This window comes from Podarcis cretensis (assembly GCF_951804945.1).
Source record: "Podarcis cretensis genome assembly, chromosome: 8".
NCBI classification, from domain to species: Eukaryota; Metazoa; Chordata; class Lepidosauria; order Squamata; family Lacertidae; genus Podarcis; species Podarcis cretensis.
Window position 1 is genome coordinate 66,294,163 of NC_137177.1, and position 21,910 is coordinate 66,316,072.

Below are 21,910 nucleotides of genomic sequence, written 5' to 3' on the forward strand. Positions count from 1 at the left end.
GCTAAAGAAGCCCTGACAGATGGCCACCTAACCTCCAATGAAGGAGAGTCCACCACCTTCCAAAGTAACACAAGGTGCCTCTGGATATCCCACAAGCAGGGCCCGAAAGGTACTGGATGCAGGGCCAGCTCTGAGATGAAGGGCAAGGCAGTGCTCCCCCCCCCCCACGCTCATTCCAAATACAGAATCCAGCAAAGACCAATGACTGGGTCTCATTTCAACACTGGCAGCGAAGGACACTGTCCTCCACTGCATCAAAGGGCAGCATGCTAGCTTAGTGTGCACAAGAGAGGCTCTGTAGCTCTGTCCACTCCCTGCCCCTCAAAATCTGCCTCACCTTGCTCAATGGCAGAGCCAGCGCGAATTGGATGTTCAGGATGCGCTGTCAGTTCCCACAGGGTGATGGGGAGGCGCAACAGATTAGGACCGCGCTGAGTGTGCAAGCACAATAACATGCCCCAGAATACGGGAGACCACCAGCCCACCTCAGAGCTGAGTTGGGCCTCCCTTTGCTAGCAGCCAGAATTGATCTAGCCTACCTGAGATACTGCGCAGGCTCAATGCCTTTGAGGATTATACTCTTACTAAGCTTGCTGGTTAGATCAACTAAGAACAGGGGGCTGGGCACAAAAGTGCCAAGATAAGCTTAGGGCTTATAGGCTTCAAATTGAGAACTACTTAGCCCTTAGCCCACGTGACCTTAGAAATTGGATTTTTGATCAGGATGCCAACCAAGACAGAGCATCCATCATTGCCGCCTATTACTCTACTTGGCACCCTCAAATTAAGACCAATCACTCAAGGCCCCCTTACCTTGAAACTCTGACCTTCCCACAGCTACACAGGGCCTCTGTAGAACTAAGAATCCAACAGATGCCCTCAGCATATTTAGAGGGGAGATATCGGGGAATTCCCCATATGGATCGCAATCAGGTAGAAGACATCACACACTACCTGCTGATTTGCTCCCTGTATACAACGCCCAGAGGAAAATTTATATCGCCAATTCTTAATTGGCTTCCAGGTCGATCCTCACAGGAAGTGACAGTTGAACTCCTAGCAGATAAACATCTGTACATTACCCACCAGATAGCCAAATTTGTGCTGGCAGCCAAGAAGCTCTGTTCCAGCTATGTGAATGCACTCCAATCTTAAATCTTAATGTTGTAAATTTCTTTTTATGCTGTAAACTGCTACAGGTTACGTTCTATGATTTTAGATGAAAGTTTTCCTTTTATTTTCTGTCGCCCATTGTAAAGGCCTTTGGCTATATACAATAAAAACTGACTGCCCCAGAATATTTGGCGATGCTCCGGAGGCTGCTTGGTGGAGAAAGGGTTGATGTGGCCCTTGAGAGTCTTTGCAAGCTCTTGGGGCAACAGCTTTGTTCAAACCTTTACCTCCTGCAGCTGCCTCAGAGCCTCCGAGGACTGGGACGGCAGAGCCCCTCCAGATGGCTGCGATGGGGTTTTGGAGGAGCAGCTCACTGGAGGCACAGAGAGCTGGGATATTGACAGCTGAAATGAAAATGTGAGCGTTATGTAGGAAGCATCACTGCTGCTCGCTCTTCTGATGCAAGGTAAGGGATGGAGAGAAGAAAAGAGTTTATTCTGTTTATTCTATTCTCCAGAATAGGAACGTAGAGATGCCTGGAATGGATAAATTCCTAAAGCAAGCAGCTGCATGGTGGTCCAATTAAGAGCTGACTTAGACATAATACAGAATGGGGCATTCAGCTAAATTTTACATAAACCACTTCAGTCTGACAGTGGGTACACGTGTGTGATATTTTTGAAGACACCCAAGGTAACAGATGGATTGTCTTGGTTGAGCATGGAGTGGAACCCAGGCTTCCCCAGGCATAGGCCAACTCTCAAACCACTACAAATCAACTGACCACCATGAGAAGAGAATGAAGCTAAAAAATGCACTGGTAAGCAGCTCGAGTGAAGCGGGGGAGCTTTCCTAGTGTGAACATGAAAGAGAGTGGAAGAGAAGTGGGCAGCTCAAAGCCACCCTTTTATCTTGCATCCTATTAAAAGAAGGGTTTGTGCAACATCAGCTTCTCATCCAATGACAGGAACGATAGGGGCGCAAAGCAAGTCACCAGTCCTTCTCCTCTGCCTTCAAATCCAAATGGCTTTTCCTAGCAAGTTGACCCACTAAGCTCCTTTATTTCCCCCCTGCCTTTTCTCTGCCATTGTCCAAGCCCCTTAATTTACCGGGGGGCGGATGCCCTCCATGAAAGAGAAGGACAAGAACTAGAACTCCACTGTTAAAACTAAACAAAACATTAAGCTGGTAAATCTCAAGCCACACACCAGAGGAAATGAATGAAACTAAAGCCTCTCAGGAGCCCAAAGTACATCTCTTCATGAGTCACCACTCTGGCCCATGTTAGACACTGGCAATTGAACCACAGAAACCCTCCCAATGCAGAATTACCTACCCTTACCAATGCTCTGGTCAGCATCCCCCACCCCCCACCCCGTCAGCCTTTGTTGGAGCAGGTAATTCTTCAGCACTGGGGACAATCAGATCGTCAGATCACCCACAGTGCAAAAAGATCATAGGGATCTGAAAGACCCACTTTCAAGTAAGGTTGTTCGCTACATCTCTGTCTGACTCACCACTCAGAGCCTGCCACTTTCCAATCAGACTCCACGGGTGGTGGATAGCTGTTACGCAGCTCTCAGCATTACGTGAGATTGTATCATTCCATCATTCCTGATGCAGGGATGTGGCAAATGGACCTGCCACTGGGTGGGGAGGCATGCCCAGAACAGTGACTCACGCAGAAATAAAGAGGGTAGGCTCCTCCGAGAGCAGATAATTTCCCAGTCTTTCAGGACGAACCTTTCGGTTTTTAATTCAGGAAGTGGTGAGCCTCTGTTATTGAAGGCTTACAGCATTAAACTGAACAGGTGGGAAACCTCCAAAGCACATACTTACCCCAGGACCTCGGGAATAATCTTGGGTGGAAACCAGCACCTGAGGGGAAGGCGGAGACTCTAGGAGAGACAGAAGATCAGGTATGGTCAGCAGGGAGGTGAAGGTTGTCTGTTGGGTTTTGGTCGGCCAATTTTAACGTCAAGGGGATGTTAACAGCCAGCTCCTTAGAAATCACACAGGCAGGTCTTCACCAAGTAGAGCTTGTGTTTGCCCTGGAGATCTAATGTGCCATCATTTTAAAAGAGTGGAGAAAAGTAATGTGTTGTGGCTTGACAGGCCAATCATTATTGTATGTGCCCCAGAGTCCGCCCTCAGAGTCCTGCCTTCCTAGCTGGGCTCTAAATTGCATCCCATTCTCTCCAGCCCCCAGAACCCAGGAGACAGTAGAGACTTCAGGGGGGTGGGGACTAGATAACCCTTCCTTAAGGTCCCTTCTACCTCTACAATTCTATGATTCTACAATTCTATGAAACCGCAGCTGCTGGAAGGAAAGAAAGGGGCGAGTATGGGCTATCCCAACCTTAAATGCCCCTTACTCACCCCGCCCCCGCCGCCAGCCGATTGGCTGGCGCGATGAATAATGCATACTAATGATCCCGGGATTTCCCTGTTCTCACGGGGCTGTAGTCAGCCCCACGAGAGTGTGAATGGGTCGTGAGACCGCAAAACCCCCTCCTCCTGATGTCGGAAGTGGCATTCTATGAAACGGGCCGTGTGGTCTCACCCTCAACCCTTCTGGTCCTGAAGAGGCAATGGAGGAATGGGAGTCCTTTTGATTGCCACTTGTCCTCTGGAGACCTGGAGTGGTTTAGAGTGTCAAATTGTGACTCAGGAGTAGGTGAGGGAAGCAACCCAAATCCCCCACTTCTCCAGGAAATGCACTTGGTGACCTCAAGCCAGCGATCCTTTCTCAGCCTAGCCTGCATCACAGGGTTGTTGTGCAGGTACAAAGAGAGAGAAGGAAAGAACCATTTATGCCCATTAGGAGAAAAAAAAGATGGGATATTCAATAAAGAAAAAGTTCAGGGGGTTGGTGTCTTATTTCGCACAGCAATTTCCTGCCGCCCCACACCACCTCCACAGAGATAAGACTATGTTCCTTCTTTGCTGTAAAACACAGCTTCTTCATCACTGTAATGTGCTGCGTTTTTTCCCTTACAGCCATACAGGCCCCGGTTAAATGGGTTGTTTAATGAGACGTGAACGCATCCGAATACTTAAGGTTTCGCCTGCCTCTTACATCATTCCTTGTCACCTTTTTAGTCTGCTGGAGCGTTCAGACCCTGCAAGCCTGCTTCAAAAAGCTGTGCTGCCATCCTTGTACCTAGCTGGTATAGGGGTGTTGTTCTCCACCCCACCTCCCACATACCTAATTGGAAAAGAAACAGATGCCCCCCACTTTTGTGGAACCATATGAGGTATAAAATGGCCTAACTGGCTTCAGGTGGGCTGCAGGGAATGCCTTCTACCTACACAAACATACGAATCTTCCTGCCTCATACAACTCTGTTCCCGTTGCTGCTGCCATTTTGCTTGGTAATAGGGCAGGCTTAGCCAATCCAGATGCTTTGTTCTGCCTGTGGATGGCAGGGGTCAACACTGCATGCCAGATTCTCCTCTGCAGCCTGGGTAGCAGCTCATAAGGCTGGATGCAGTCCAATTTGCAGATCTGAACATTCGCCATTCAAGCCCTAGCCAGGCCATCACTCTGCGAATGACAGAGAACAGAAGAAGAGCCTTCTTGATCAGACCAATGGCTCATCTAGTCCACCATCCTGTTATCACATTGGGCAACCAGATACTCCCAAGGGCAGCCTGCAAGCAGGACCCAAGCACAATGAGACACTCCCTTCCTGTGGCTTCCAGCAACTGGTATTCAGAAGCATTGCTGCTTCATAAAGGCAGAGCATTGTCATCATGGCTAATAACCATTGGTAGCCATATCCCCCAAGAATTTGTCCAGTTCTCTTTTAGCACCATCTAAGGGAGTGGCCATCACTGCCTCCTGCAGGAGTGAGTTTCACAGTTTAAATATTAACTTCAAGGAGGGCTTTCTTTTATCTGTCCTGAAACTTCCAACATGCAGCTTCATTGGATGTCTTATAAACGTCTATCATGTCTATCATCTCAATCGCCTTTTCTCTAAATCAAGAAGTCCCCAACCCTGCAATCTGTCCTCATAGGGGAGTTCTCTCCAAAGCTCATCCTTGAGGGTCTTTAGATAAAGCTTGAGGAGCACCATGGTCTGAACAGTCCCTGGTTAAAAGTGTGGTATGGGGAGCCAGTGTGGTGTTGTGGTTAGTGCCAGACTAGGACACGAGTTCAAACCCCCATCCGTCGGTCATGAAGCTCACCAAGTAACCAGTCACTGCCTCTCAATCTAACCTACATCACAGGACTGTTGTGAGGATTAAGTAAGGGGGGGGGGAGAGCCATGTACATCACCTTGTGCTCCTCAAAGAAAAGGCAAAAAAGAAAATTAAAGAAGCAAAACAAGAGCAATAAAAATAAACAAATAAGGCAAAAGCTCACGTCACTGACAACTTTGCTGAAGTGGACGATTCACCCTGCAACTGAAAACACTGTTTCCCTCTAATCCTTGAGATTGCTCCTTCCTTTTGTACTATGAAGAGTTAACAATGAATCTCTCTCTCTCCTGGTTCTGAGCCAAGCTGTTCAAGGAGAGCGGAGTTAAAGTAAGAGCGGCCATGGTCACACCACGCCTGGGCCAGGAAGGCAAAATGAACAGCCATCCTCCAGAGGAGTTGTCCTGAGCAACCAGCAACAGGGGTCATATCTATTTTTAAGAGGAAGCCTATTGGCTGATAAGACACATGATGCAAGGACACTTTGTCGAGGCACGCATGGCCTGCACGACACCAGAAAGTGATGGATGAGTGCAATCCCTCTCCTCCGCTTAGCAAAGAAGACAAGCAACCTTCACCAAGAAGCATAGGAAGTACAGGATCAGGACAGTCCAATGCTAAGGCTACAGCTGCAAGAGGAGACAAGGATGGAGCTGGGGAAACGTCACTAACCTGGGTAGTGGCAAGAAAACACACTCCATACAAAAACTTTGTTTCATTCAGTTACATTGTCCCTCAGTTATTTGCCATCATGAAGCCAAATCTGATTGGCTATGCAGCACTCTGACATTGTCCCATTTATTGTGTGATCCCTGACTGGGTGGGATCACTCATGTCAACAAACCCAGGATGGAAGAAGCAGTCGCGGCAGCCCATTTCCACCTCACCAAAATGGCTGGTTTCTGCATGAACATTTCTGTCTGGCTCAATTCCACCTATCCAGGTGGGTGGAGTCCCAAGCAGGCCATTTTTAAGGATTGTGTGTCCAAATGGACACGCAATCTTGGCTACTAGCTTATTGCTAGTATTCATGTAATGAAAGAGTGTGGTTAATAATATAAAACACTGAAAATATAAGGAGAACCTGCTGGACCAGGCCAATGGCCCACCTATTCCAGCATCCTGTTCTCACGGTGGCCACCATCTTGCATGTGGGAAACCATCAAGCAGGGCCCAAGCACCAGAGAATTCTCCCCTCCAAGCAAATAAATATGAGCCAGATTAATTTCATTCCCATCCCTGGAAAGACACAGCTAAACACAGCTCCCTTGTGTGCCCCCCCTCAGCATTTAGGGAGCACGGCCTGCCTTGACACCAGCTGGCCATGTCCAGGGTGAATCATCTCTAAACAAACTGGCAGTTCTCTCTCCCAGGGTCCAGGTCCAGGACTCTGGACATTGTTTACTAGGGAACGATTCTGTTCACTGGAGGCCCACAGATTCTTTTGCAGTGATGGATGCAACGTTAATGATCTGAGTGAGAAGAGAGAAAGCATGGGCAGCACTGAACTGTTTCCCTCTGGAGCAGTCCATCTCCGCTCTCCATCCCTGGGAGATACACGGATCTCTCGGCCAAAGACAATTTAAAAGCTCTGTGTTTTCCTGCTGGTAATATTTCAGTGGCAGCAGCGAGGAGTATGTTCTGAAATAGGCTGTCAGTAATTGTGACCTCCGTCAGCCTTCCCCAAAATGCAATGGAACCGGCTTCTGTGCAGCCGCTCCTGAATAGTCTCAATCAGTGTGACATTGCCGCTTCTTGAATAGACATATTCAGCCAGCAATTAAGGAGAGATCAGGAGACCAAATGGGGCGGGGGGGGGGTGAGGTCCTCAGCGAATTGGGGTTGAAAGGAGCTGGCAAAGGGAGGCTGCAAAGAGACAAAATCGCAAGGCAGAGGATGAGCTAGGACAGCACAGGGTGCATACCCTCCCTCTTTGGTTCTGCCTCATGCAGAAAGAGGTTGCTCTGCTGAAGACATAATCTGACAACACACCGAACGTTCACCAGTTGCTGTGCTAGGGGGACCAGGAGAGGAAGGAGGCAGCATCTGCGTTATTTTTAATTGCATTTTATAATACTGTTTTAATTGGCATTTCTGCCTTCTGCACTTTGGATTTAAAAGGAAAAACAAAAAACATTATATATAGTTTTGGGAGGGGGAAGTATAAATAAATAAATCCTAGGCGCACTTACTAGGGAAAATTATTCCCCGTATGAGCTGGCACTGAGCAATGCAAAAGATCTGCAATGACTTGTTCACACATGAAACGGCCTTAAGAGCTGCTCCGCATATTGTAACCAAGGCAAGGACCGCTAGTTTTCCAAGGATACTGCCACACAAGAAACATATAACACATGGCCAGCACAAGCAAGGAAATCTGCATCTTTAACCACCAGTGTACATGTGTCTGGGGAAAATACGTGGTTCCCAGGCATACATACCACGCTCAACATGCAACAAGCACCTGCTACATGTTCACTGTGGGAAATTCCACTAGCTGTCAGAATCTGTGGGGCTTCTATTGAAGCCACAATCTGGACCCCACCCAGCAGAGGACAATTTTAAAGACCTTGGGGATGGGCTCAGTGGTACAACATCAGCTTCGGAGGCCGAAGTCCCCAGGTTCTGCTCCGGAAACTCCAGGTAAGGATAAGGAAGACCCTAGTCTGAAACTAATGAGAGTCACAGACAATGAAGCCAATACTGAGCTAGACAGACCAATGCTCTGACTTCAGATAAGACACCTTTCTATTTATATTAGAACCATGAGGACTACCATCTTCCTTTATTTTAAGGGAAAGGGCTGTAGCGCAGTGGCAGAGCAGCTGCTTTGTATGCAGCAAGTCCCAGGTTCAGGCCCCAGGGGCATCTTGCTACAAAACTGCTGCTGCAAAGCCCAGGAAGCTATCACCAGTCAGTTTACATTGGGTTAGATGGGCTAATGATCTGCTTCAGTATAAGCCAGCTTCCTCTGTTCCTATGACATGGGAGGATGAAGAAGTCTGGGCCCCTGAACCACTGCAAGAGGCAGCCAATGAAGCAGTCATTCTGCTTCGCCAGCGAGCACCTTCGCATCATACTGGATGAGGCAGCCAGGCCCCAAAGGGAAGGCGTACTTAGGGGCATAAGTGAGGAAGCCAGAATTGACTAGGTCTTCCTGGCAGATGTCCATGGTGAGCTTGGGAACCCTTCTTCTCCAACACCTCACCAAGCCCAGGGATCATGGGAGGCATACCAACCCTGTGTAAGAGCGTGGTCCCTTTAAATCTCAAGAATCAGACTCTTTCTCTATAGGACTGACCCCCCCCCCCCAAAGTTGATTCCAGGCTAGTGCTGAGTTAAGGTTGCTTCACAGGAAGTGTTAGGAGCTCAGACTACACTCAAGTAGAACCCTGGCAGACACACATGCCCAACTGGCATATTCCCTTCCTCTTGCTCGATTGTTCAGGAGCTTCAAAAGCTTTCTTTTGCCCGAACATCACAGCGGCCGATGCCAACAGATATCGGCACATTTAGGGATCCGCAGAGTTTGCAGTTGCAACTCAGCAACTCAGCATTTTGGCTAATCTACTTTATTTACATATAAACACACACGGAGCACTGCAATATAGCTCCCTCTCTCTCTAGCATCAGACAGCAAAGAAAAAAAGAACAAAGGACAATAGTCCCACTTTACGGAACACAGTAACACAAACATCCTGTCTCTATCACTTCCCACTCTGTGGAGTAAAAACATATACCGTCATGTGATAGACAACAATCCCATGACTGCAATCATGGAGCAGGAATTCTAACAGGAAGTAGTCCATCCAGACTAGTGCTGAGTGAAGCAGGCTCTGTGGGTCCTGATCAAGAGGCCCAGACTGGTGTTGGGCAAAAGTGGCTCCATGGGGAGCTCTCCCTGGTCCTGAACCCCAGCTGTCTGGTTACGAACATCCCTGCGGAGCCCAGCCTGGAATGAGCCCGAGCTGAGTCCCAACAAGCTCTGTCTCAAGCAGAGACCCAGCTGGAAGAGGCAGTAGGGGTGTGCAGAGCACGCTCAGAGGACTCGTCCTCCGTCTCCTCGATTCCGACCTGCTGAACTACCTCTGTGGGGAGGAATGTCAGTGGCACAGCAGTGCCTCGATCACTTCCATTTATGTCACAATAAACTAGATTGTCTCCTAAGCGCTACTGCTCCCCTCCCCAACGCCCCTGTGCCAGCACGGCTAACTCAACTACCGCTCAGGATTATGTCAAGGAGAGTCTAAGTGAAATTGCCACCATTAAACTTTTTTTTTTCAATTGACCCTCACCAGTTCCAGGTTTTAAAACCTATTAAACAACACATGAAACCCACCTCTTGTTGAAACCAGAGCATTTGCAAACAGAATATAGGTCAGCACAGGTCCCAGCAAGGCAGAAGCCTGGGAGACACTGCGCTCTAGTGGCCCCGCGGAGGAAGTGCATCTTATTTTGCTGCTGCTGCTTCTAATGCTGCAGCAAGAAATAAAAGACAATTGGGAGGATTGTTCGTAATATCTCTCAGCCTAAGTGCTTCTCTCAAGCTGACAGCTTCAGTGGCATCAGGATTACCAAAGGAACTTTCAGTGCTGGTGAAATATTCAGGCAGGGAAAGGTCTCAGCCAGGACTTTAAATGCTATCACATTATTTTGCCTCTTCCAGACTCTTCTGAAAAGGATGCTTTGAAGGGGGAGAGCTAAACTGAAATGTATCTTGGCAGCAAAATCATAAGCAAACCAACTCTGAGCCCAAAGGATTATGGGTGCTCAGTTTCAGGCAGGGATAGGGGACCTTACTTCACCCTGAGGGCAACAATCCCTCGTAGGCAGCCTTTTGGGAAATGGATGCCAATGCCTGGTGGAGCCAGAGGCAAAAATGAGTGGATTCTTTACTTATGTGCAATAGAGTACACTCTAGCTATTCAAAAGCCAGCATTTTCTATATCCCATCCCCTATCTCTTTATCTAGGCAGGTAATAAGTATTTTATTCCATTCCAGCCAGGACAAAGAACTCAAGAAGAGTGTGGAACAGGGCAAGTAAGGGGTGTGGTTTTTAAATTTTATTTATTTCATGCATTTATATCCCGCTTTTCCTTCAATGAGCTCAAGGTGGGTGGGGAACCTGGTTCTCTCCCCTCCTCGTTTTATCTTCAAAGCAACCCTGCATGGCAGGTTAGGCTAAGAGGCAGTGACTGGCACTTCACTGTTCAGCAGGGATTTGAACCCTGGTCTTCCAGGTCCTACACTATAACCACTATGCCACACTAGCTCTCATGGACTCAGGAGACTCTTGACGGCCAAATGAAAGTCTGCAGTGCTGCATTTGGCCCCCAGGATTGAAGTTCACCCCACTCCTGCTCCAGGGGGATAAGGGGCAAATGTCTGGTGTGATTCAGAAGAGGTGTCCCCCTTTGACTGCTGTAAGCCATTCTGATGCCCACTTTCCACCACACCAAGCTAATCCTTACAATTACTTTTGTAACGTAAGAACAATGGTTCCATGGGGTAATCATATGTAACTTCCTAAAGCCCCATGGGTCACACACAAGCTTCTAAGAACACCCTGTTCTCCCACAGGTCTTTGTAAAATTGTGCTTAATTCCTTTTTTTAAAATGAAGAGGATCTTATTCCTGATTCCACAATGAACCTGGCTCTTTGCTAGGAGACCAAAGTTTTTGCTACCAGCGGATCCTCTCTGGCACTTTCTCAAGTGCACACAGTCCTAAAAAATTCAGTAACTGCACCACATTAATAAGGTAATAAAGGCGCATATGAGTGTTCACACAGGCTGTTAAGTTGAGAGGAATACAGTTAAAACATCCACAGACAAATGGGGAAAGATTAAAAAGAGCAATGCAAAGCAGATTTTGATGAACGGTGGGACAGCGCTTCACTTCATCTTTTAATGCAAGGCTGTACGTTACCCACCCCAGATAAAGGCAAACTATATAAATGCATTAATTCCTATTGCTGGTTCTTGAACAGGAGCCAGCCAGGTAAGGTTGCAGAGTTCAATGCAATTTCCTGTCTTATTGTTAAGTGACTGAATGATAAAGTCTAGGATCTGGCCTTCACAGTCAGCAGAATTACATGGTGCAGTTATTGCTCAGACTTCAGGAGGCGTGCTGCATGCTTGAGGGCGCTTCCCCCCCAAAAAAAACCTGCCTGGGGAAATGCAGCACGTCAGGATGAAATATTCTAGCTCAGTTCTCCAACATGCTAGTTTTCTATCTGCAGAGATATGTTTCGGTTTGTTTTTGAAAGGGGAGGCTTTTGTTATGTTGTCAGTAAATTCAAGGAAGCCTCAGGTGTTAATATGTCACTTATCTAAGACTTTTGGGCAAGGGGGAGAGATATAACCAATGGCTTGTCTCCAGGTAAGTTCTACTCAGAGTAGACCCATTGAAATGAATGGACCCAAGTCAGTTATGCCCATTAACTTCAGTGGGTCTACTCTGAATAGCATAGGCACTGGAGACAACCCAGCAATGGCCAAAGGTGTTTGTAATTTCTAAGATTAGAACGTGTGACTCATAATGTTCCTATTTAATCTAAACAGAACGTGGCAGCGCAAAAAAGGTTCTCCATCTTAGATCATAATTCAGCTACTATATGGAATGCTCCCTGCCTCACCGTCTCCTTCTTTTCTCTCAAACTTATGGAAACAAGAGAAGCAAGCTCTCTTCACCTGCAGCCCTTTCCCTACCTCCGGTGCCCAGAATCACTGCAACAGCATCCCAAGTACAAGGAATGATGGGAAATATAGGTCTCCAGGTTCCTGAATCTACCGTATTTTTTGCTCTATAAGACTCACTTTTTCCCTCCTAAAAAGTAAGGGGAAATGTGTGTGCGTCTTATGGAGCGAATGCAGGCTGCACAGCTATCCCAGAAGCCAGAACAGCAAGAGGGATTGCTGCTTTCACTGCGCAGCAATCCCTCTTGCTGTTCTGGCTTCTGAGATTCAGAATATTTTTTTTTCTTGTTTTCCTCCTCCAAAAACTAGGTGCGTCTTGTGGTCTGGTGCATCTTATAGAGCGAAAAATGCGGTACATTGTGGGCCCAAGTTCACCGAATTATTACATTTCCCATTTTAGGCACCAGACAGAGGAAGATGGAAATCCCACAGGGAGAAAGGTTAGTTTTGCCATGTACATTTGGTTGAAAATGTTGACAGCACCTGTCTAGCGCAGGTGTAGGAAAACTTCAACCCTCCGGATGTTGCTGAATCACAAACTCCCATCAGCCCCAGCAAGGGTGGCCAGGGATGATGAGACCTAAAGTTCAGCAACATCTGGAGGGCCAAAGGTTCCCAACATTTGGTCGGGGGTAGGGGTTCATTGTATGCTACTAGCCACAATGGAAGCTATGCTCCATTGTGCTACAATCAGAGGCAGTAATGCTTCTGAATACCAGTTGCTGGAAACCGCAAGAAGGGAGAGAGAGCTCTTGCGGTGTTTGGGTCATGCCTGCAAGATACCCACATACAGTTGGCCACTGTAAAAACAGAATGCTGGACGAGATGGGGCCCCTTTGGCCTGATCCAATAGGCTGCTCTTAAGTTCTTATGGAATGGGGCCAGGGGAGCACATCCCAGAAACATCTAGCCCAGATACAGTTGTACCTCGGGTTAAGAACTTAATTCGTTCTGGAGGTCCGTTCTTAACCGGAAACTGTTCTTAACCTGAAACACCACTTTAGCTAATGAGGTCTCCCGCTGCCGCCGCACCGCGATTTCTGTTCTCATCCTAAAGCAAAGTTTGTAACCCGAGGTACTATTTCTGGGTTAGCGGAGTCTGTAACCTGAAGCGTCTGTAACCAGAGGTCCCACTGTATTACAAACTGAACACTTTTTCCAACCCAGGAGTGAAATCTCCACCTTGTAGTGCAACGAAATATGAAGAGAAGGGATTCTGACTAAACATTAGGAACAACTTTCTGACAGTAAAAGCTCTTTTGACAGTGGAATGGCCTAACTCAGAAGGTAGTGGCCACCTTTCCAGGGATTCTTTAGCTGCGATTCCTGCATTGCAGCGGGCCAACTCTACAATTCTATGACCTCAGAAGGTGGTAGACTCTCCTTCGCAGGAAGCTTTTAAGCCGAGGTTGGATGGCCTTCTGTCGGTGATTATTTAGTTGTGATTTCTGCTTTACAGGGGGATGGACTGCAATTCTATGATTCTATTCTATGAGTCAACTCCATCTTAGCAGCGCTTGACGGAGGGCACTGTGTTCCCTTCTCCAGCCACAGCGCTTGTGTGGCTGCCTCGGGAGCACATGTCTCCCATTACGGAGCCCACGTTCGTGCACCAGAAACAACAGCCTCTCGAGCTGCAGGCAGCTGAATGGCGGCACTTGAAAGGCTGGGAAGAGAGTGGGAATCTCGCCAAGAAAGCAGAGCCCAAGTTGTTGGCCTTATCTCTCAAAATTCCCCGACTACAGCAGCGCATTTTAAGTGGTCTCTCCCCACCTCCACCAAGTTCTGGAGTGGAACAGACGTCCCGCTGTGCGTTTGAAGAGTTAGCAATCTGGAAAAAGAACTCACTGGGGGACGGCGTGGGCGGAGGATTCTTTGAGAGAGGAGCCTCTCCCTTCGTGCTGCTTGAGGGTTTTCCAGCCACTGCAGGTTGCTCCTCGGAGCCAGTGGAGAAGTGGAACTGAACAGTCCCTGACTCAACCTGCTTCACCTGGGATTTGGAAAAAAAGGAGAGGAGAGGAAGCAAGGACATCCTTATTTCTCCTATTCTTCATGCTGCCACTGTGGAACAGTATAAAATCCTAATGTTCTGGATAGAAGGAATCTGACTTCTGCCCCAAGAATTCTGAGACCTGCATAAATTGTGCACATTTCTGCAATTTTTACTATTTGATGTAGTCTTGGCTTGACCTTGGGGGTAGAAGAAGCACAGACTTTCTGCACCCTATTCCAACCACTGGAGTTCTTGTTTGGCAGCCCTTCTGCCTTCTCAGATTTTAGCAGGTGTTCACACACCTTAAGGACTAGAAACTCCTTTCTCTCTCTTAAAGAAGCCGGGGTTCTCAGAAAATACCTGCTTTCGTGCAGAAGGTCCCAGGTTCAGTGCTCAGCATGTGGCTTTGCATCCCTGGAATCCAAGCCTAGCACATGCTCCTGGTCGGTTTTGCACCCTGGGACTGTTTATTTTTATTTAGTTCATAAAATTTAGGTGCTGCTTAATTATAAGAAACCTCAAAGCAGCTTACAAAAATGTAAAACCACAAAATCAGGAGATAATTGCCATACGTTACAAAATGCAAGCAGCTAAAATGAAAACAGATTAAATTTCACATCAGATTTTCTAACCACCTGGCTTGACTAAACAAAAATGTTTTTAGCAGGAGCCGAACAGAATACAGTGAAGGTGCCTGCTTGATAGCAATGGGCAGGGAGTTCCAAAGTGTAAGTGCTGCCACAGTAAATGATTGTGTTTTGACAAATACGTTCCTCCCTTTGACTGCTCTTTATGGCTGATTTGCTGACTGGCTTCACCATGTCCCTGGCTAGGGGCCTGTTGCCTCCAAACCACCAGCTCTGCCAATACTTCCCCCCAAAATATGTTTCTGGGGATCACAACTCACCTCTTCTGAGCTCATGGTGGCTGGTGGTGTCTTGTAAACCAAAACATGACTGGGATTATGTTGCACTCCTCCTTGCAATGGCAGGACCACGTTTGAAGAAGTTGCGTCCGGTGAGGGGTTCCAAACAGCCCAGCGAATTGAGTGCATGTAAGCCGGCGTTGTCAGCGATGTAACGGATGGCGTCTGTGGTTCAAGGGGGTGGGGGGTGGGGGTGGGGAGTAATGGATGTGAGAATGAAGACATCATTTATCAAATGTAAGTTCCATGGGGCTGTTACACTCTTAGCATCGCACACCGTTGTGACCAAGAAATGCAGTCCAAATTATGCAGATATATACAGGTATCTGTGGAATAGCATCCCTGTTGAGATAAGACAGGCACATGCTTTCCAGAAATGGCTGAAGACATTTTTGTTCAGACAGGCTTCATTAGCTAGGTCCTTACCATGAATGTCCACTTGTTATTGATTTGTTGCTTTTGTGTGTGTGTGTTTATAATTATGTGTTAATTGCCTTGAGACAGTGGTTTAAGGCAACTAAAAGATTCATGTTAGAATTAATTGATTAATTAATAGCTCTGTTTAAACTGCCCAAGATGGTGGCAATCGCTGCCTCCCGCAGGAGGAAGCTCTGCAGATTAACTATGAGCTGCATGAAGAAGGACTTTCTTTTACCTGTCCTGAATCTTCCAACATTCAGCTTCCCTGGATGCCTGTGAGTTCTAGTGTCTTTCTCAATGCCATCCATCATTTTATAAACTTCCATCATGTCACCTTTTACTTGCCTTTTCTCTAAACTAAGAAGTCCCAAATGCTGCAACTTTCCCCCAGTTGGGTTGCCCTTCTCCAGATCTTCTAGATCAGATACACTGGTTATACTATTTAATTTGGCAATGATACGTGGAGGTGCAGGCAATGTAGAAGTTAGAAGGGAATGGTTTTTTAAAAAAGAGCACAGTGGCATCCATACGAACACAATCTCCCTGTGACCTCGTTCCCCTGGGTCCCACACCCTATGTAAGCATCTATGTACTGATATGCCTGCCTCTGCCAACTTCATGAACCTGATAAAATAGGCGGTGGACCACAAAAGTTTATCTGCAATAATCTGTTAGCTTTTAAATGTGAATATGATTCATGATTTTGGATAAAATCAAGCAATAATCCAAAAAAAGCCCCTTCCCAAAAATACATAGTTTCAAACTCCTTGCTGCTTCTAAAATGATGTGCTATGTTCAAGCTGATCACGGAGCCAAAAAACCCCAGGATTTTTCAAAGGCAACTTCCTCCCACTGTACCAATGTCCCTGTGTAATAAAACCTTCATTATCTATGTTCCCACTCCACAGTCTATGGTAGAGTGGCTGGGAAAGGGCCATTGTAGCATTGAGATTCTGGAGTAGGTGGTAGGTATTATTATCAGCAATAACAATAATTAAGCTTGGTTCATATTTTGTACAAAAGCAACTCAAAGTGATTTACAACCATGATTAAATAGGCATTGAAATGAGGTGTAAAATAAGACTCTAAAAGACAACTCTGTTCTTAAATGGTGACATTTAAACATCCCACCCACTCAAGGAGGCTTCAGATAATTAAAAGGCCCAAGAAAAAAGACATGTTTTTGCCTGGCACCTAAGGGTATGGAATAATCGCCAGGGGAGCCTCCCCTGGGTGAGCACTCCACAAGAGGGGGGCCACCACTGAAACGGCCCGTTCTCGGGTTGCTAACCTCCAGACCTCTCATGGAAGGAGAACACAGAGAAAGGCCTTAGATGGTGATTGCAGGGTCCGGGGCAGTTTATATGGTGAGATACTTGGTAGACTGAGCTCTATTGATAGATCTGTTGATTTTTCGCAGTGGGTCAGGGAGAGCTTGCGACTCCCACTTGGCTGACAGTAGCAATGACTAATAGGCTTCCCTATCCCCCTAAATTGAAGTGATGGAACAAAGAAAGCATGTGGGCAGGAACCAGAATTGGATTTTTTGTACGAAATGACTGTGAGTTAATTTCTGAAACTGATCGCAATTCCTGGGCTGAGCATGTGCTCAGAAGCGCTCTGTTTCTTAATGCGTGTCTGCCCTTCTGGCTGGTATTGTGCACCCGATTCTAGTTGCAGGTCCAGGGTTCTAAGAAATAACAATAATAAAAATAACAAAGCAGATCCTGCAAGGCTGGTGATAGTTTGGCATTCAAACTGAAGAGGAGAGAACTGTTTCTTTTCTCCTAAGTCTTACCAACTTTAATATTAGCCCCATAAATCAACCCCAGCAATCAGGATTCACTCTCCAGTACCTGGAGCTCTAGTACTAATTCTGCCAGTAACCTGACCTTCCAGAGAGAAAGTGATGCATTTTCTTAGGGACAGGATGGGCTGCACCGGTAGGAAGCACCATTCTGAATATGACATTATGGGCTGGCTTCTTAGCTAGAGAGGCTCAGGAGGCTCAGGCTGTCCCCGTTTTAAGGACTCTTCAGAAGGGTCTCAAAAGAAAAGCCTAGGAACTCACGGCTGCGTCCCAGCATTTTGAAATCCTTCTCCCGGCTCCCTGTAAATTGCTCATTACGAAAGCTACAAAGGCAATCAGCTTAGGGATTATCCACCCTCCAGAAAGGAGAGGGTAGGGGGTTAATTGGGTTCAGTGCGAAGCCACGGCCGAGCTGCGCAAAAGGGCTGTTGATGACACTCTAGAGCGCTGGGAGGCATGCTAATCTGCACATCTCACACTCATATGACGGGCAGACTGTCTGGTGCAGGAGCCTGATCACGGTAGCTCAGCATACAAACTGGCTCACTTGGGGGCACCCGCTCGGGAGCTGATCACTTTGGGGAAACTGCTTCCTCCTGTTTCATGGAGGATAATTTGGGATAATCAGCCTCATATGACCAGCATGCTTAACTCTAATTAATGCATGAAGGGGTTAAGACCATAGAGTAAACTGCCCCACTGGGCTTAGCTAGGCCATATCCCCTCACCATGGCAGGAAGGGTTATCAAGCCTTTGTTCTGGCACTCCACCCTTCCCCAGTTCCCAGGTTCTCAAGGGCAAAGGTTGCAGTGGACCTGGTGGGGAGCCCAAAGTCTGCATCAGAGTGCTTCAGCTTTTTTGCCAGGGTGGCCTACTAGATCTCTCAAAGAGAAGCCCACAAGCAAGACCTGAGTGCAACCACACTCTCCCCATTTGTGATTCTCAGCTACTGGAAGATTCAGGGGCATGCCTTCTCCAACAATTGGAGATAGAACACTGTTATCATAGCTAGCAGTCATTGATGATGACATACAAGTCCATAACCTAAAAGCAAAGATTACCTTTTGCTTCACAAATATTATTTTCAAAAACCATCCTGATGATCATAATTCAAGACAACTGGGTCTTCAACTATCTAAACACCAGGCCCCAAATATCTCAGGCAGAGCTGGTTAATAAAGACTGGCTATTTTTATAATGCAAGCTATTTTAATGCAAGGTAAACCAGTTTGGGTTTGGACTTGACATGCAGAGCACAGGAGAGGAGCTGTTCCTTCCCCCAGCAGGACCAGGTGCCATCCAGCAGGAAAGTGAATTCCATTATTACCACAGCCTGGCATGTCTAATTCAAAACAGGAACTCACAAATGGCGTCTTCCCTGACCCACAGGGGAGATACAATCGCCTGTCTATAAATATTAAAATGTGCGCACTGGGTTGGTATTCACAGTGTGATGGAGCTGTGGGAAGCAATGGGCGCACAGTGCCCTCCTAGATTATGTATGGGGAAAACATCAGGCATGGGATCAGTACACATAAAATACCAATGAGATTTCTCTGATGCACTGACAGTTCTCATTCTCTTGCGTCATCCCAGCCCTAGCCAATAGCTTCCAAGCATGCAAAATATCTCACGGGGGGGGAGGGGGGATTGGCTAAGCTGCTGATGTATCCTGGGGATACACCATTTGCTTCTGCTGTGGTGAGCTGGTGGGGGAAGAAATCATGTTCCTTTATTCCAGGTTAATTAATCAAGCATAATTACAACCTGCTAGATTTGCATGCACAGATTAGAAAGGCACATTTGAAAGGCGACAGGCTCGGTTTTACAAATGAATAGACTGCTTTAATCCTAAATTTAAATGGGTGCTCCAGGGTTATTGCACCAGACCTTTCAAGATTTGAGTTAGTTACGCCTGCTCACACATCTGTTGAGACCCAGCTTGCAGACAGCTGTGACAGGGGCTCCCCAAGTTGGGAAGCTGAGCTGGGGCCACCTGCCCAGGCAGTCTCATAGCCCTGGAATCTCAGTTCCAAAAAGGATGGATCAGTTCACTGGGTGTGAAACCAGGAGAATCAGGTCACATAACCCACAGCCTGGATTAGGCTGCACAGTGCACCAAGACAACTTCCTCTGTGATGGATCTCCCAGGAGAGAAGGCACAACTAAGGTCCATCATTGGAGCCCTAGGGCAAGAGCATCACCCCCTGGCATTCTCTGGGCAGCAGCTTGTACAAATCCTGGCCATCACCCAGGCTGCCTGGGGCTGATCGTAGCTGGAATCCAACAACAACCAGAGAGCACCAGATCAGCCTGTCTTCTGCCCTAAGGTCTCAGTGTCTGGGCTATAAATATGTGTCTGGGCCAAAGCATTTGAGATGAACTCGTAAGACTTAAAGAAATCCAGCCTTCACACAGAAAACCAAATGACAGATAGCTCTAGCCTAGCATTTTTGTGGGCATGCTAGTGTTCTCTATATAGGGAATCATGTGGATTCCCTATAGCACCTGACTCCCACCTGCCACCTGAAGTTGAACACACGCATCCATGAGAACTAAGCATAACTCAGGTTTGTTTATGCAAAGCTGACCATCAACCACCATTGTGGTCCACCTGTCTGCATGAAGCCAGATCGAGCCTCCCTCATATTATCATTCAGCAAATAATGCCTAGGTATGAACAGAGGGGATGGAGCGGGTCCATGTAAGCCCCATAGTTTTGTTGATTATTACTGCATTGCTTCTATTTGCTCTCCTTAGTCATCAGCACACAGATCGAGTGAGTCTGGAAGCAGGATACAGGTATTAGCAAGAGAGAAAATCCCTAATACAAACTGGGTCAGTACTGGATAAAGGCACCTCCACCCACTACAACACAATGCTGCCATCCCAACAGATTCCTTCCTCTACCCCTATTCTTTCACTCTAATTCCTCAAATCCTCCATTCAACCATCTCCCATGTAATAATATTATTTCAGTGCTTCTACAGGTCAATTTCCTTTACAGCAACATAGCTGTGAGGTGTCAAAAACTGAACAGAATTTTAAAAAATAACACAAATAACACAAACACACAATACCAAGCTTCTTAAGAGTTAAAGGAGCAAGAAATTGGCTTGTTTTTACTTCTGAGTCATAGAAAGCATTTGTGTGTGTATTAGGCCACTTCTCTTTCTGTGCTATGACCTCAATAATTCTTTAAATGAAAGAAAAAAATAGAGAGCTTTCGAGTGCTCCTTCTGGAGGTCACTGTTTCTAGAGCTTTCCAAAAGGCCTGCTGCAAGTCAGTATTTCCTGCACACACAGTCAGTAAGAAGACTGAACGCCATGGACTGAAGGGTGTGTGTGTGTGAGTGAGTGAGTGAGTGAGTGAGAGAGAGAGAGAGAGAGAGAGAGAGAGAGATTTAATATACTTATTTTAGCATGTTACATGTGACACCTTTGCAAAGCTCAGAATCTGAAGATGATCGATGAAACACCTTGAAAGGCATCGGAAGCAAAACCACCAATGATGTTGCAATCAAAAACGGCTTTTTACTTTGAGAGTGGGTGCATTATTGCACAGGAAGGCAAAAAGAAATGGACTTTGGGAGACCATCGCTCACTGGCAGGCATGGCCAAACTTGGCCCTCCAGATGTTTTGGGACTACAATTCCCATCATCCCTGACCACTGGTCCTGTTAACTAGGGATGATGGGAGTTGTAGTCCCAAAACAGCTGAAGAGCCAAGTTTGGCCATGCCTGGCTCAGTGGTTGAGCACATGCTTTTCCTAAAGAAGACTCCAAGTTGAATCCCCAGTGGCATCTCCAGGTAGGGCTTGGAATGTCCCATCTACAACCATGGAGAGCCACAACAAGCTAACACTTTCCATACAGATGGTCCCAGGTCCAATCCTCAGTGACATCTCCAGGAAAGGAAGGGAAACCCTGGAAACACACTGCCAGCCCGTGTGAACAAGACAGCCCCAGGCAGACCAACCATTTGACTCATGGTTGACTGATGCTCAGTTACTGCTGGACTCCAACTCCCAGCAGCCCCAGTAGCCCCCATGGCCAATGGCCCAGTGGATGATGGGAGTCAAGAGTCCTGCAATATCTGGAAGACCGTTGTGGGATATAATGAACTGTCTGCACCCTGGCTGATTTTATCTGTTGTTGTTTGGCAACTCTTTTAATGTACAGTGGTATCTCAGGTTACATACGCTTCAGGTTACATACGCTTCAGGTTACAGACTCTGCTAACCCAGAAATAATACCTTGGGTTACAAACTTTGCTTCAGGATGAGAACAGAAATTGTGCTCTGGCGGCGTGGCAGCAGGGGGAGGCCCCATTAGCTAAAGTGGTGCTTCAGGTTAAAAACAGTTTCAGGTTAAGAACGGACCTCCGGAACGAATTAAGTACTTAACCCGAGGTACCACTGTATTTTGATTTCTTGCAACGCTTTTGTTGGGATCTGTTGGGTGTCTTTTTTTCTTCTTCGGAGACAGGAAGGGCATTCCTGGTTTCATAAATACATACATAAAATATGTTTGCAAATATATGGGATTTTGTGCCCCACCCCAGACTCCCCGGCAAAGGCTTAGGGAGGTGAAGGGTGGAACCTATTCATAAGTACAGTTCAACAGCAGGACATACGTTGGTTTAGAGAGGCTGTGGTCCCTCCCCAAATACTCTCAGTTGTGTCATTGTGCAAGACCTTGACTCAGGGCAGGGAGCATCACTTATTAAGTCCTTTCTGAATCCG

At 46.9% G+C, this 21,910-nt stretch overlaps 1 protein-coding gene across 2 annotated transcripts in view; it reads right to left on the reverse strand.

The window, feature by feature from the left end:
• Positions 1–21,910, reverse strand: part of NPHP4 (nephrocystin 4) — a 96,436-nt gene that overhangs the window by 31,511 nt on the left and 43,015 nt on the right. For both annotated transcript variants that reach the window (XM_079986756.1, XM_079986755.1), the window contains exons 10-13: positions 14,918–15,100; positions 13,866–14,007; positions 2,953–3,011; positions 1,401–1,517 (exon numbers count right to left, since the gene is read on the reverse strand). In XM_079986756.1, coding sequence (XP_079842882.1) covers positions 1,401–1,517; positions 2,953–3,011; positions 13,866–14,007; positions 14,918–15,100 — 501 coding nt within the window. The remainder of the gene's footprint in view (positions 1–1,400; positions 1,518–2,952; positions 3,012–13,865; positions 14,008–14,917; positions 15,101–21,910) is intronic.